The sequence below is a fragment of the Cariama cristata genome, unplaced genomic scaffold (genome assembly GCF_000690535.1).
Source record: "Cariama cristata isolate BGI_N322 unplaced genomic scaffold, ASM69053v1 scaffold30366, whole genome shotgun sequence".
In the NCBI taxonomy this organism is placed as follows: Eukaryota; Metazoa; Chordata; class Aves; order Cariamiformes; family Cariamidae; genus Cariama; species Cariama cristata.
In genome coordinates this window covers 38,300-54,929 of record NW_009623190.1, presented here as the reverse complement: position 1 = coordinate 54,929, position 16,630 = coordinate 38,300, and the positions used below count along the sequence as shown (strand labels likewise).

At 38.9% G+C, this 16,630-nt stretch overlaps 1 protein-coding gene across 1 annotated transcript in view; it reads left to right on the top strand.

Annotated features, from left to right (window-relative positions):
• Nucleotides 1-2,652: 2,652 nt before the first annotated feature.
• LOC104163594 (serine/threonine-protein kinase TNNI3K-like) overlaps nucleotides 2,653-16,630 on the top strand; it is a gene marked incomplete at both ends in the record, with an annotated part of 52,168 nt that continues 38,190 nt past the window's right edge. The window contains 3 exons of the mRNA XM_009702646.1: nucleotides 2,653-2,763; nucleotides 13,254-13,352; nucleotides 14,858-14,996. Of these exons, the coding sequence (XP_009700948.1) occupies nucleotides 2,653-2,763; nucleotides 13,254-13,352; nucleotides 14,858-14,996 (349 nt within the window). The remainder of the gene's footprint in view (nucleotides 2,764-13,253; nucleotides 13,353-14,857; nucleotides 14,997-16,630) is intronic.

Genomic DNA, 16,630 nt, shown 5'->3' with positions numbered 1-16,630 from the left:
TGACAGTCATTCTCCTCCAAAAGCTCACCTGTGGAAGAGATGGTTTGCCTTCTATTAAGTAATAATCTGATAGTTAGAATATTTGTCCAGAGAGGAGACCAAAGTCTGTCTTGGAGAGAATTCAAACTCATATTGCGAATCAGCAGGCTGTGGCCATCCTGGAGTGGGCATGCAACCAGCTTTCCCTTGGAAATGAACAGGAGGGTCATCAGAACAGGGAGACTGAAGGGAAAGTGTAACATAGGTTGAGTAACAACAGTATTCCCCAAAACATGTGGCATACAATCATAGGTATTCCTTGTGCAACAAAGACACTGAACCCCCGATGTTTTACCTATTGTAGAGGGAGGTAGGAGTGGAAAGAAAGAAGAGATGCAAGCAGCAGCTTTTGTAATTTTGTCTGAAGTTGGGAAGAAAGACACCCCTCTGTTTCCGGTGTTTGCTATGGACAAGCTAAGGCAATTTCCTGCTCCAAATGTTGGATTTCATGAATCCTGTCACTGGAATGCTGAACTTGCTCCAGGTGTATTTAGAGAGGTGGTCATTAAATAGGCTGAAGACTCAGTCATTGAGCCAGATACCTAAACGTTATGATATGCTGTGCATGCCTTATGCTCTGCAGCTCCATGGCTTAGCTCTGTATATTTGCACCATGGTTACTATTTGCACTCCTGGTAACTATAACATGAGCACTTGCTGTATCTTACATTATGTCTTGGAATTCCTATGTTAGTTTAATTTTACAACCACTGGTACCAAATAGCTATGCAAGCTATAAAATGATGACAATAATCAAACCTTATATCATGGGATGAAGTGATGGTTTACAGCAATCATAAAAGGAACTTTCCCACATGCGCGACATTGCATAATTAGCCAATTGCCCAGAAGAATTTCTCTGCCTTTCTTTAATGTTAATCTCAGTGAATTGTTTCCAATTAATAATTTAGCTGAAAAAAAATTCCTTTGTTTAAACAGATTTATAACAGATTTCTAGGATGTTTTCATTATTTGGGAATAGTTTTGATCTTGCTATCAAATCTTGTTTTGTCTGTTTTCCCTGCACTGTAAAGTTGATAGAACTCTTGCATCCACTTAGGCACAAAAGTCTATCAGCAACTTATTTAATCACTCAAGTCATGTAATACAATAGCTAATATCTTTTTCAGGTTGCGCAAAGCTAAACAAACTAGTGTGAATTTGGGGATGTAAAATAAAATGTAATATACTATTTCTCCCATAAGTGACATTTTAAGACTTAAAGATTTACCATGAGTTACCCAACGACAGCATTTGTTATGTTATAGCTCTTTTCTAAGTAAAATATAAAGGAGTCTAGAGATATCTCAGAAACAATAAAGTAATGTATATTGAGACAGGGCAACTTCTTGTGATTTCTTCTTATCTGTAATCTGAAATTTTTGTGGTATTTCATAAGAGGAAAACAGAACTAGGGGGACTGGACAGAGCCACTAATTAGAGCAGAACGTTTCAAGATAATTCAAACTCAAACTGTCTTCCCGAGCTGCATAATATTCAATCCATTATGCAAGCAAGTACCATGTTTCAAGGTCTGAAACTATTTGATAAGAAAAGTGATATAAACTTTTTTATAAGCTTTTACTGTCTATTATTATCAAAGAGAAATTCCTAATATTTTCTGAAAATAGGAAAACTATTTCAGTATGAACAAATGTTATGCTTTCACAGATATATTTTAACTGCTGCTTCTCTGACATTGATTCATTCTTGCCCTTCTTTTAGTGTCTACTTCAAAGAGGTAGAGAACAATGAGGAAGTTTGAAGCATTTAACATCTCTTTTGCCCTTGACTTGCGTTCATTTCTTCTTAGGAAGCAATGTAACCAAATTGGAGAAGGCTTATCTCTAGGCTGAGTGATGATGGCAGGCAGATCCTCAAAAAAGGAAAATTATGATAGCTCTAGTTGGTGCAGTTAGAACAAGTGATGGTGAGCAAGATGGCCTGGATTTCTCCTGCGAGTTTTGTCACTGCCCCAGATGAATCATTTCACTTCTCTGTGTTTAATTTCACTATTTGTAAAGTAGAATTTATTAACAGTTATACCTGAGCATTATGACTCTTAATGTGTTTCTCAAGTTTATTTTTATTGCTATAATTTGATAGTGCTCATTGCTGTTGTTATACCTGGAAGAAGTCACAGCAAAAAATGTGTACATGACAGGAAAGAAGTGAAACAACATGAAAAATAAGGTCACAGGTCAGAATTTGGCATACATGCTATATATTTACCCTAGGAACTCCTCAGGTGGCCTTCTTCTGTGTTAGGTACTGTTGTTTTGACATGTAAAACAGTTTGTGTGAGCACTTAATAATGGCCTGGAGACTGAGACATCTTAAAATCATAAGATCATAAAATCAGAATAGAGACTTTTTTTAAAGATACAGGCTTTATTATAGCAAAAGAGAGACTTCTGGTGCCCAGGACAAATCTTCCCTTCACTCCTCTCCTTGCACTCTTGCACTCCTTGGGTCATGGTCAGTCCCTTTTCTTGAAATGCAGCAGTGTAATAGCTGGGGAGGCCTAGACATACACAGTTCTATTTGGCTCCCCACGTGCAACTATTAGAGCTGTGTCCCAGAAATAACATGTTTTAAATGCATACCTTTTAGGACAGTGCAGAACTGTTAACAGCGCTGCTGCATGGTGGAGCTGACATTCAGCAAGTCGGGTATGGAGCTTTGACAGCCCTTCACATTGCTACAATCGCCGGTCATCATAAGGTATGTTTCTCCTTTTCTGTATAGGAAATTACATGAGCAAGTTCTAATATTAGCAGGTCATTTTATTTTAGATTGATACCATTCAAAACAAAACTCAGAACTGGTTAAGTACAGCTGAATTTTATTTTTTTGTACGTTTTGGTAAAACCAAATCTGTGCATATATTTTTACATTGAACAAACATGCACAAAGGACATAGATCTGTTTGTACATCTGTTACCTTTATATAAATGTCTTTAAAGTCTTGGCAATAAATGGCACTGTTTTCTAAATACCAGAAGTGTTAACCAATAGATCCATGATGAAACACACTCTCTCATACGTGTCAGGATTTCTGAACCTGAATATGGAGTGAGGCTTCCAAATACTGTCTTTCTGAGTGTGAAGGAAGCACAGTAAAAGAGTTATATTCCCTTTTCTAGGTGTCACGGGCTCTGCTTCACAGCTCTGTGATTTTCACTTCAGAAAGGGACACAGGTTCTCAGTTTAGAGCTATTTTATACTTCAGATTAGTGCAGAGAAAACTGTTGTCAGGGTAAGTCTAACGTGAATCTCAAACATCCATATTGATAAGTCTCGTATGGGTTGGAGACTTATCACTATGGGGAGCAGAGGAAGGAAGAGAGGGATGAGATTCCCTAGATGCCTGTAATCAGGCCCTTCCCTTTCTAGACATGCTGTCAGTCATGAATCTGTTTTCTTATCATTTACCACCTCAGTTCAGTCATTTCACACATCATCTCATTTCTGTCACCCTGGCAACTGCTCACTTAGTGTAATTTATTTATTTTTTTAATCTCTTAAAGTACTGGGTGTGCAAAATTACCTTGGTAATGAAGGGTTTATGACTGTAAACGTACTCATGAATTCAGGTACTGTGCTTTTTATCTCCTTTGGGTCCATTAAGCAAGCAAAGATTTTGTCCTCTGCTTGAGTAAAAGTTTGAACATATACGGAGTGCTGGACTAATTTACGGAGACAGAAATATCAGAATTCTTTAGAGATAATCAGCAAGAAATGCAGGAAAAAAATAACTAAGTACAAAGAAGGAAATATAGATGATATTAATACTTGCCTTTACGCTGTGACTTTAGTTGTGCGTCTTAGACTTCTAAATTCACTTGAAGTATAAGAGGTTGGCTGGATGACTAGAACAAAGCATATGTGCAGTTTTCAACAGAAAAGAACCTCTGTGTATGTGCATGGCAAGAAATAATACATGTCTTATGAACTCCAAGTTACAGCCGTCACAGCTAATTGATGTAAAGAAAGCCATCTCTTCTGCTACATTTTCAGTCAACCAACTTATACACATGCACATAATTTACTGTACATATGCATATAGAAGTAGTTAGATAATTATATATTGAAAGACAGAAAAGACAATTCTTTTCAAACAGGCAGTTTTATTGGGGAATTGATAACTATCCAGAAATTTTCTATATATACTATCTCAAGGAATCTTCTAACATTTAAATACCTGGTCTGGGAAACCATGAGGCTAGCCACTGAAGTTCAGCTGAGGAAAGGAGATACATCTTCATTTATGCAGCTTAGATTTTCTTTAACTTATTGTTTCTGTTCAGTTTGAAGAAATTATCAGACCTCTAGGTCAGTAACAATATGCTAGATTTTCCATTTTATTTAGGCTTTAAAAGATGCTGATAGATCCCTACTAGAATTTGCAGTCAGGATTTTAATATCTCATTAAGTTAATTACATATCTGAATTACTTTGAAGCTTTTGAAAATTGCGCCCTTTGCAAATTTTTGCGGTTAATACCTTAGAGTATTTCACCTTGTGCATTAACTGCATGTATACATAGAGACAGTAGCTAACATCACAGTAGCCATTGCAGGGCTCAAAATTCTTTGGCGTCTATGGACACTGATGCAAATAATGATACCAACAGTAAAGTAGTCACTGGGAAAAGCAAGCCACACTTTGCAAATACAGCTCTGAACAGCTTGCATACCAGCACTTTTGCAAGTGCAAGTAAGAACTGTATACCCTTAGTAAAATTTCTGCTATAGCTTGGGTACAAAAGGCTGCCTAATTGTGAGTGTGAAGGAAGCAGAGATTTACTGGAGCAGCAGTTTTAGCACTAGTTGGCGTAATGAGCACATGGTAAGTCCTGTGAGGGGGAGAAGTTGTGTCAATGAAAAGTTCCCCCCCATTTCTAATGGAAATGCACATTATGCTGTTTCGCCCTCTTAAGGGCTATATATGTAGCCTGTATGTATACGTATATGACTGTGTATATGTGTGTGTGTGTGTGTGTATGTATACTTTGGCTGCTGGGGACCTTTCCCAGGCTTGTGGGCCACGAGGGGCAGCCAAGGATACTACTAAATTTGGCTTTACATTGCAGCCTCCAAAATGGTTCCAAAATTATTTAAATCCAAGAGGTATGTTTGTGCTCCTTTGTAAAGACAGGATGCATAAAGACACAGTTGGTGTCAACCTTGCGTTACCTAGAGAGTCTGTGTGTGTGAAGAAGGTTAAGCTGAATGAAGGTTAAAACAATTTATGGGTGGTCACGCCAAGGAACTCAATTAAAAAGCTGTTAACCTTCAGCATTTCAGTCAGCAACTCCAACAGTGATCAGGGGACAAATCAATCTGTAGCATCTGTTTAAGCCGGTGAGTGAGGACGCATGCTAGCAGGGCAAGCTAACCATTTATATTTTGAAGGTCAGCTCCCCGGGGGGAAGAGCCAGGCTCCTTGGAGTGTCTGCCCGCAAGCGAGGCTGGGAGTGAGCAGGGATAGGGGCGTTCGTGTTGTAGTGTTACGTCCCTGAGCTCACAGGGCATCGTGTTGTTCCCTTGAAGTACACACGCAGCTCTTTTTATTACCTTAATGGAAATCCTTCCTTGTGTATCCCATTGCTAAAAAACAGATCAGGAACACGACACCTAATTCTTCTGTGCAAGAATTATAATGGAGATATTAACCCAAGTCTTAACTCTTTAATGATCTTTTTCACCTTTATGGAGTGCATGTTTAATGTTTCCTCTGTGGGAAATAATACAAAGTGCTCTTCTCTGCACTGGGGTTTCAAGTAATTTTTAAAATGTCTGGGCCTTGTCCTGCAAATGTCAAAGGGAGGCCTGCTATTTGTCTCGTGTCTTTACCTCCTACTGAGGTTTTTGAAGAATAAAGGTGCTCATAATCCAACAAGGATTATCAAGACCATTAACTTGATAAGAAATAACTTATTGTGGGTGGTGTTGAAAAGCCTCTTATTTCTTCCTTGGGAATGATCAGATCTTTATCAGAAGTATTTTCCATAAATGAATTGGGAATCTGTATAACTCATGTGGTTCATCTGCTGGCCTGGGGACTGAAGATTTATGGTCCAAGTGCAAACCTTTTCTTTCATTCTTCATATAGCTTTGAAATTTTCAGTCAGCTTAGAAGCTCCTCTGCTAAATTAAATAGCTTATTTTGTCCATGATTTCATTAATATTCATGGAAATATGGAATCATTTTTTCAACCTCCCTAAAAAATAGAATAAAATTAAGAAAGAGAAAATAGATTTTTGGTCATCTTCCAAATTCCAATAAGATAAGTAATTATTTATATCATTAAATAAATAAAAGCAGAGGTGTAGACACCAGTCAATGCAACATAGTCTTTTACTACAGAAGAGGACTGACTATATTTAAAAGAAAGATAGAGAAACTGGGGGAAAAATTGCTTTGTTCTCCATTTCCCTGAAGAGTCAGTCTATGGCTTTTGCTCCACCACCACACCTGAAACCACTAGAGCGATCAGTTCTCTAAAATGAGGATACTGAAGGCCATCAGCATCAATGGGATATTCCAACTCATTTGAGCCAGTGGGGTGGATAAATATTTCATATGCTCTATGAATTAGTGCTGTGTTTTACTTCACCAAAACTATACTGTTTGCTTATTCTATCTATTAATGGAAACTGCAGTTCCCAATGGGAAAAATGAAAAATTTATGAAAAATTATAAAATAAGCTGCTGACCATATTAGAAACATCACCAAATAAGTTTAATAAATCTCTCATTAAGCCTGCTATTTTCAAAACATCAAATGTTTCCAGCCCTGGGAGGTCATTGCTAAATAAATAATGCATGTGCCTCATACACATTTATGGTTGTCCAGTATTACTGCGTTGGACAACCAGTATCATTGCCTATTTCATTTTGTAAATTAAAGTTGTCATTCTGAGGTTACAACACCTACGGATGTGTGAACTGGACTGAGGGTTGCAGGCAGGAGGAGCCAGTGCTACTTAATTTTTGCAGTCAGCAAACCTGAGAATCTGAAGTGTAAATGTATTTGTAGCAAGGGCATGTTGGGGAAAAGAGAGTTAGTCTCATCTTACAGATTTTCTACATTAATAAATCTCTTTTCATTTACAAGTTGTATGGTACCTCGGCATGTTTGTCACCTCCTGTCTTCACTGGAATTTTACTAGTAATTGGAGTGTATTCAAATGGTTAAAGAAGCCTCAAAAAATTAAATTTCTGTGAGCCTATTTAAATGGTTCACATAGTCCCCTTTTTTTTTTCTTTCATTCCCTGCATTTTATGTTAGTGCTGCATCTTCCCAGCCCTTTATTTTATCTGACACCAATTTTTCAGACCTTTTCAGAATCATTCTAGAACCAGGAATGCAGAAATGGTATTCACACGGCATCAATATGCATGACTACCCAAGCTACAAGATAATGGGGAAGCAAAGATCCTCAGAATTTTCCTGTCACAAGATCCGACCAGTGGCGAAGAGGACTGGAACTTACGAGTGCTGAATTCATTAGCTGTTTCTAATAGCTACCAACAAACTGTCCAGACTGAATGAAGTGAAGAAAGCCACGAATGGGAGCACGAGGTGTTTGGCAAACACAAGTGAAAAAGCATGGAGTTGTGGCTCAGTAAAGTAGCTTACGTTAACGTGATGATGCTAACTTGTCTGAGAACAGTGACAAACTTTGACAACATTTTTCTCCAGATGTACTTTCTCCCAAAGAAGGTCCTGTGCAGCAAATTTATTTAAGAGCCATTTCTAAGCTAGAAGAAGTCAAAGTACATGCGACATTTTTAAATTATGGTATTGTTAAATTTGCAGCAACCTCTTGACCAAAACACTTATCTTTCAGTAATATTGCACAAAAAACTTTAAAAATATTCTACATCTAACATCTACCAATATCAGCAAAATACAGCAAAAAATCCCATTCTTTGTCTACACTGTAGCAAAAGCAGTCCTGGGAGAGCATTATATTTCAAGACACCAGTACCTACATCTTTCATTGTTGATTTATCTGCGGCCTGTGTTTCGTCCGATGGGAACAGCTATGATAAAAGAACACGCAACAGCTTGTTGCTGGTCTGATGTCTGTCCTCATGTCTTACAGGACAGCATATATGAAATATTTCAGTACACTTTTTCCTAAGAAAGACAACTAATCATACATTCATCAGCAAGTTGTATTTAAAACATTCAGAACTCCCTTTAGCAGTTTCTTAATTCAGTCTGATAGAGTCTGTTCTAACATTCTTACAGATACACAGAGAGTTAGGAGTTGTAATAAATTAATGCAAAGACACTTTGCAGGACATGACTGATCATGTCTACATTTGCAAAATTGGAGGGAATTAGGCAAATGCTTACCACTAATCATACTTTTATTTTAATAGCTTAATTAATAAAGGAACTCTGAAAATCATGATAGATTCTTTAGATATTTTAGTGTAAGGCTGTACAGAGGCTAGCACTGGTGCAAAGGCCTTAATTGTTGAAGTTGTCTTGTCATTTAAATTTTACCTGCTAAAAAGCTAATAATCATTGATCTTATTTTCTTAGAGGATTTCTTATCCCTTGCCCTTGTCCAAAAGACAAAGTCCTTATGTAGTCTGTCTTATGTTTTATTTTGTTGATTCCTTCTAACCTTCAGAGTAGCTTAATTAATCATCTTTGAAGTGAGCATAATTGACTTGAATGTTCAAAGAGCTTCTGAATAAACCTTTCACAAGAGAGCTTTAAGAAAATTTACAAAGCAAGAGTATTGTTCAAAGTGTTCAAAGTATCGTTTTGAATTAAAAATCGGTTATGTGAGGAAAAGGGGAGCAGTTGTTTCCCTCGTTCTCCTGCCTGGGCCACTGTGAGCCCAGCCAGGGACGCCCGCCCTCGCGCCTGACACTCGGCCTGCTGTCGGCCAGGGTCCCCAGGTCCTTCCCAGCAGCGCTGCTCCCCAGCCAACCTGTCCGCAACCTGTGCTGTCGCAGCACAGGAGCTTGTGTTTGTCGTTGTTGGCCTTCGTATGGGTCATGTTAGTCCATTCCTCCAGCCTGCCTGGGTCCCTTGGGATGGCAGCCCTGCCCTCAGGTGCACTGAGGACATAATTCGATCTCCTCTGCTAACATGATCAGAGTGCACTCTGGTGTTCCTCCAGGACCATTGCTGCAGGTGTTGAAAAGGACAGGTCCCAGGTCCCAGTACAGACCTGTGTAGTACTCGACTTGATACCAACCTCAAGGCAGAGTAGAACTTTCTAAAGGCTACCCTCCAAGCCCTGTCTCCTAACCACTTTTTCACCCACGTAGTTTTGCACCCATCCAGACCGTAAGATCTCAGCTTTGCTACAAGAATATTTGTGAGATAGTGTTGAAGACCATGCTAAAGTCAAAGTAAATGGCATCCACTGTTCTCCCCTCACCCCAAAATCCAGTCATTCTATCACAGAGGACAATCAGGTTGGTCAGGCAAGAGTTACCCTTGGTAAATCTGTGCTGACTGTACCCTGTCACATTGAGGCATTGAGAACTGCTTTCTCTGCAGCTTGAAAGTTTCCCCTAGGTTATGAGCTGCACCTTTAGTCATAGTCTGTCTTCTGAGGATAAAAATCTTTTTTTGGTCTTTCTATAAGAGTTTAAAGCTCTTTTTGCATCAGAAATTTTCCCCTTGCTTTCTGAAGTAATTTTATCCTTACACATCACTCCAGCACACCCACCAACTAGTAATGCCTATGACAACTTTCAGTGTTTTCTAAGATTCCTTTCTTCCTTCTTAGAAAGATAGCTTGTCTATGAAACTATCAAGATTGTCTCTGTACCCCTCTCATCATTTACAGTTCAGTGGAGTTTGCTTAGTATGACTCACAAAATTCTTATTATCAGGAGATCACAAAGTAGCTAGCATGGTTGCCATTTCTACAGCCTGGAAAAATGTGTCAAAATTCATCTAGTTTTATGTTTATCATCAGAGGTGGATCCAGATTGCTCAACACAGTTTTTTCATCTTGAAGATCCACTTTGAAGCTTGTAGATGAATCTAAATTTTGAATTCCAGCTTCCAAAGAGATTAAGGAGAATCAGAGTTGTTGTCACATCCCTGAGCGTGTTATAGCCTCACAGTTGAGTGCCTAAATTAAAATCAAACTGATCCAAAGAAGTTTCAACCATATTCTCGCAAAAGCTACAGGTCTAAATGTCTGTTGTCAGAACCAACAGCTACAACTTCAGTTTTATGATAGTAGTTGCTGAAAGATGCCTAAGATTAATCACTCAAAAGTCACCGAGCCACTAAATCACACACTAACTGGCTCTGTGTTCCCCACCTCTGGTCCACCAAGCTACTAGTACACCAAAAATTGTCTAGGCATGGGTTGCACAATGGAGGGAGTCGGTTCTATTTACCAACCAGTAACTGAGCGCATTCTTTATTTACTACCTGAACACGTTAACACTCATCCAGTAAGTGCATGTGCTAAGGCTGTTACTGAGCTGTTCTTCAGCTCATATAGATCTCTAAAGATCTCAGGTGATCTTTCGTAAGATTTTTTTTATGGAGTCAAACTCATCTTCGAAATCTGTAGCAAAAGGATGCACAGCAAAAGGATGTCAACGCACATGAGATTTAGCAAGGAAAATTTTGACTATATATAAAGGGGACAGGGGAATCACAATGAGAGTGGTGCAGCACTGAAAGCTTTCCAGAGAGGATGCAGAACCTCCATCCTTGGAAATAATCAAAATTCAACTGGATAAGGCTCTGAGCAACCTGATCTTTGAAATTAGTCCTTGCTTTGATCAGGAGGACAGGCTAGACTCGTCCAGAGGACCCTTCTGACCTGAATCATTCTATGAGTCATTGTCTCTATTTCTTTCAAGTGTGAACTGTACTTTCCCTGGGGGCTGACCAACTAGAAGGCAGCTTTGCAGAAATGGACCTAGGAGTCCTGATAGACAAAAAATTGAGTATGAACTAGCAATGTGCCCTTGCAGTAAAAGGCATCCTGGGCTGCATTAGGAAGAGTGCTGTGGGCAGGTCGAGGGAGGAGATTGTTCCCCTCTGTTCAGCACTGGTGAGGCGGCACCTGGAGCACTGTGTCCAGTGCTGGGGTCCTGGAGAAGAGAGACATGGGCATACTGGCATGAGTCCAGCAAAGGACTAGGAAGATGGTTCATGGATTGGAGCATCTGACATAGGAGGAGAAGCTGACAGATCTGGGATTGTTCAGCCCGGAGCAGAGAAGGCTCTGGGGGGATCTTATCAATGTGTACGAATACCTGGACGAGGGGCACTAAAGAAGAGGGAGCCAGACCTTTCTCAGAGGTGCCCAGTGACAGGATGGATGGCAATGGGCACAAACTGAGATCCAGGAAATCCCATTTAAACAGAAGAAAAAGCTTTTTTCACTGTGAGGGTGCTCAAACACTGGAACGAGTTTCCATGGAGGTTGTGAAGCCTCCATCCTTAGAGACTGGACAATATTCAAAACCTGGCTGGACGTGGCCCTGAGAGACCTGCTCTAGGAGATGCAGCTTTATGTAGGGGCATTGGACTGGACAATCTTCAGAGCTCCCTTCCAGTCTCAAAGGTTATGTGGCTCTGTACTATCCACGGAGTCTGACTGTGACTGCTCGGGATGCTTTCATCCCCAGGACTGCCTTTATTCAGGAGTCCTCTCACTGCTACCAGCTCCCACCTTCCCTGCCTAGTATGCTCCCAGGATACTTCTAGCTTCTGGAAAATAGTATCAGGCACAGATGGCCAACATTCCCCATCATTTGTACTCAGAGGGGTGCTGAAAAATAATTCTGTAGGAAAACAGCAATCCTCAGTTCCTCCAGGCTGTCTTCAATAGAAGGGCTTAGTCCTTTCAATGCTTAGGTGCCTCCTAGAATACGCTGACCTGCTGAAGCCCTTGGGTTCTGAAGAGACAGGATGGGCCCTGCAGTGCTGCTTCCAGGGGAGGCTTACAGCTGATACCATAGTGAAATAGTTAAAACTAATGGGCAATAGACACTTGAACATGTCAGGGAATGGACCTTACACAGAGAATGTATTCGGGCAGTCATATGGAAAAAATGTATTTCAATTTGAATTGTGTAGAGAAATAATCCCTGAACACTAATGTTGCTTGGTAACAGGTTTTCGTTCTCTAAGTACTAAGAGAGTGACATGGGTTTAAATGACTGGCCCCATTGTTGCATGCGTGAAATTATTTGCTGGTCTCAGCTTAGGCGGCAGTTGACAGACATGTGCGTCATGGCAGCTAGCTTTAACGGCATCATCAGTGGAAGTCCCAATGGGGAGGTACAGATATAAATAGCATAGCACAGATCTGGCCATTTCCCCTTCTTTGTCATTTCTTCTGACTGTCAGGGAGGTGTTTCCCAGTTGTTCACTATACTGTGGGTGATTCACCGTTCCGCATCTTTCATCATCATTAGACTCAAAAATTAACATTCATCAAAATGATATGTAGAACTCCTCAAATAATCCATGGTACAAACCCCTTAGCATGCCTAAAGTCTCCCTTGCACTTCAAAAAAATTAGCAGCCTTTAGGCTTCAATATACAATCCAAGGTGGTTTCATTCAGACTTCTATTTTGACAGTTATTCAGAAAGTCAATGTGTGATAATTCATAGCTGTCCAGGAACACACTGGCTTCCTGAAAGACCAAAAAAGTGGAAACTTGAAAGAAAACACTTAGGGTTATTTACTGAAGCCAAAGGGCTATTATCTCCTAAAATACAAAGAAATCTTTACCCACTGGGGAATTATGCTTGAGGATTTACCTTCACACATTCACATTTAAAAGGATTTTTTTTTTCTTTACTTCTAAAAACTCTGATATGTTTACTGCTCTTACTGCTCCCTTACTGTTCATAATGGTTAAAAGAAAATTAAAGGTTATTCTGAGAAAAATTCTGAGAAAATCCAATCATTTCTATGCCTTTTACTTCATAAATCAGTCTTGTTACTGGCAAACTGATTTTCAGGCTTATTTATAAAGCATCAGTGACATTCAGTGTTCAGTTAAAGTACTGTAACTTAATCACTTTCACGTGTTGTATGCAGTTCTTCACCTTTGTAGCTTGCTTGTTTGGGGCTCTTTGCTTTTTTTTCAAAACTGGTGATGTAAGGTTTCAAAATCTTGTTCTACTAGCTGACCACATATATGTAGTGCTTCTAATTAGAATTTTCTGTTTGTTTCCTTCTAGGCAGTTGATATTCTTTTGCAGCATGGAGCTTACGTGAATGTTCAGGATGCAGTTTTTTTCACCCCTTTGCATATTGCTGCATACTATGGCCACGAACAGGTAACTAAATGGGGGAATTTCAGAAAGCTACTAAGTGGAACACCAAGGCAACTATAGGTTTAGTATTAGATATTTTTGCTTTACATTCCAGAGGGTCCGACCATGAAAAGGCCTCATATACTGAAGTTACACTTCTAAGTCAACCTCCGGTTGCCCTAAGAGTCTGAATATCAACAGGAAATTTCTACACTTTAATCCTCCGTGCTAGACCCCAGCAAAAATTGGCGTCTTCCCCTCTAGACCTCTTGAAACAAATGATTGTCCTGCTAGCTTTGATAATCTATAAACAGACTTGGACCCAGAGGCATATTTCATTTGGTGTTTATTCATCCCACATTTCAGAGATTGCATAAGGGATGTGAGTATACTTTCTTAAATGTCTCCAAGGAAGTGAACATCACTTCCCAGTAATAACTAAATTGCAATTCTATTGGTTTTCCTTGGAATTCACAAACAAAATTGTGGCTACTTTTAAGTTAGTGGAAAAAATTATCATTTAGAGAGCAGGATTTTCCATGAGATGCTGTGCACATAACAAGTCCAGCTGTGCTTGCTTCATTCACACAGATCACAGACTTACTGAAACATCATCTGAAGTTCTGATCAAAGCTGGCATTGAACCTCCCAATTCTCTTTCTTTTGCTAAAGTATAATTGACATATGGTTAATCTATCAGTCCAGTCATTTGCCGTGAATAGCCCTTTTATGTGAAATGTAATAATGGATCTATTTTGGCTTATGCAAGTCATTCTCTTTACCTTTCTTTGGCTAAAAGCAAGTATTCTGGATATTTTCAAGTTTCAAAGGATGACCTCTAGGTAGAGTGTACTTTTCATTCCAATGACATGCTACTTTGAGTCCATTGGGGATTTGTTGTAGGAAAAGCTTTTGAAAGAACAGAGTCCAGATGCACAGATGATTGAAAATGCACTACTTCTGTGGCTGAGTGACAGCAAGGGTGTGAACCATGGATGTGATCCTGAGATGCTTCTTTTCATATGTATGTGCCTCATCATCCAGTAACATTAAGAAACTCCTTGCATGTTGGGCTGAGAGATTAGTTTGTTTATTTTCCATAAGCCACTTGTGAACAAATAGTCAGAGTCTTGTGAAATTATGCTAAAAGCTCCTATGGTGCTCTTGTGATAAGTTTTAAGATCTGATTAGAAAGGAAGCTAAGCCTCTGGCATTTGTGGACTTCAAGGGCATTTGCGGACTTCAAGGGCATTTGCTTTATTATGCTGCCTAGTCAGTTAAACAAATACACGTCTTGTGTCTAGCCTTTTACCATACATAACATTTGAGAGAATGAATGAGCACTTGCTTTTGAGAATTTTAATATTTTTGTAGATATGTAACTTAAAATTAGTTTTCTATTGAATCTCTCTCCCTGTTTTAGCTTTAAAGAGATGCCCACATGTAGTACTACCCAATACAATATTCTATCTGATTTTGTCAAAGGATTTATTTTGTGAGATTTTAATTAGCCTTAATGAAATATTTAGGTAACCCACCTCTTACTAAAGTTCGGAGCTGATGTGAATGCAAGTGGTGAAGTTGGAGACAGACCTCTCCATCTGGCTTCTGCCAAAGGCTTTCTCAACATTACGAAGCTCTTGATGGAAGAGGGAAGCAAAGCTGATGGTAAGAAAAGATATTTTAAAAAATCAACTTTAACATTGTATTTTATAGACAGAGTCAGGCTTTGAATCTTGAATTTAGCTTCCCAACACATACTCTGTGTGTGTTTGTGTATCATCTGAAGTTTTCTTCACTTCTTAAGTATGCTTGGTTTGTCATCTCATGTGCATTCTGTTTCCATTAATAAGTTAGAGGTGAAAAACAGCAGCAGAAACAAAATTAAGATTAATATACAGAGGTAACTTACTATTGAGATGTTCATCCAATCAGAGAACATGCGGCTGTGTGGTATGTATCTCCAATCAAAATTATTTAAATGCATAGCGAACTCCTAGTGAATGAGATACAGATGAAGGATTTTAAGTCAAAATTATACAGCAAGTAATTTAAAATAATTCAAATGAGAAATTGAAATGGTTCACGAATAATTTCACAGGAAATGGAATATCTTTAGTACACACTTCATTATGCTTCACAAGCTTCATATGCTTCATTGTGGGACATTTTCCATACAAGAAAGCATGTGTGAGAGAGATGTAATGGGTCAGACAGATACAAAAGTCTACTAGCATGTTTCTGCAATCTATGCATTCTTTTTACAGGTGATCTCGCACTGATGCCAGTAAGACTATAACTTAACAATTCAGTGCTGTATATTTTGCATGTGCCGCAATTTAAAATATTTTCCATTGTAATTAATATTAGCATGCAACTAGTACTGCTGAATTCTTACACTTGCTCTTCTGTTCCCTCTCCTTATGCTGTTTCAGTAATGTAGAAGGCACAAACCATACCACACTCCAGTCTTACTTTTCCATTGCTGTGACACTTGCATCACAGGCATGTGCATACACACTTGTGGCCACGACCTATAAAGTCTTATAAATGTTAAAACTTAGAGTTCAAATTTTATGCATATTCTGATTATTAATGCAGAGATTCTTAAATCCTAAACAACGTTAAAATTATTTGGAAATTAATTTCTTATCCTCAGAATAAGAGAAAGAAAGTTTTTTTGAAAAGGAACAGTACATTACTTGCTCTTTAATACATCTTAATACAACAGTACAGTACTGCTTTTTAATACATCTTTGGACTACATCATTACTCTTGTTAACTTATATCCACAATATACAAGGTAGAATCTTGGTCCCCTTGAAGTCTATGGCAAAACTTCCATTAATTTCAATGGGGTTAGGATTTTGCCTAGGTGTATCACAATTTGCTCTTGGAAAAGCAGAACTGGAAAAACAAGAGACAAACAAACAAAAAACTTTTGCTGCAAGAATCCTGCATGTTATAAAAAGAACAAGAAGTTATCAAAGTTCTTCAGTTGCTGCTTCTCAACCTAGTATCCTATTTGATGTGTGTTTACAGTCCATGCACACAGCTATTTATGAATGAAAAGCAATAAAGCATAATGAGGAAGGCTAAAAAGGGATGCTGTATAGCCACATTTGAAAAACCTGTTAAACTGCCTGGCTCAGGTCTTTCCTAATCTTACCTGGTCCAATAAATACCCCGCTGACAGCTGTTAGTTGACCTCAGGAGAGGATAGTCAAGTGGTCATTTTGCACAAGTTCTGTGTTCTCAAGCCTACAGTCTTTGGTGCTGGCTCTGTAAAGCTCTGTCATTCC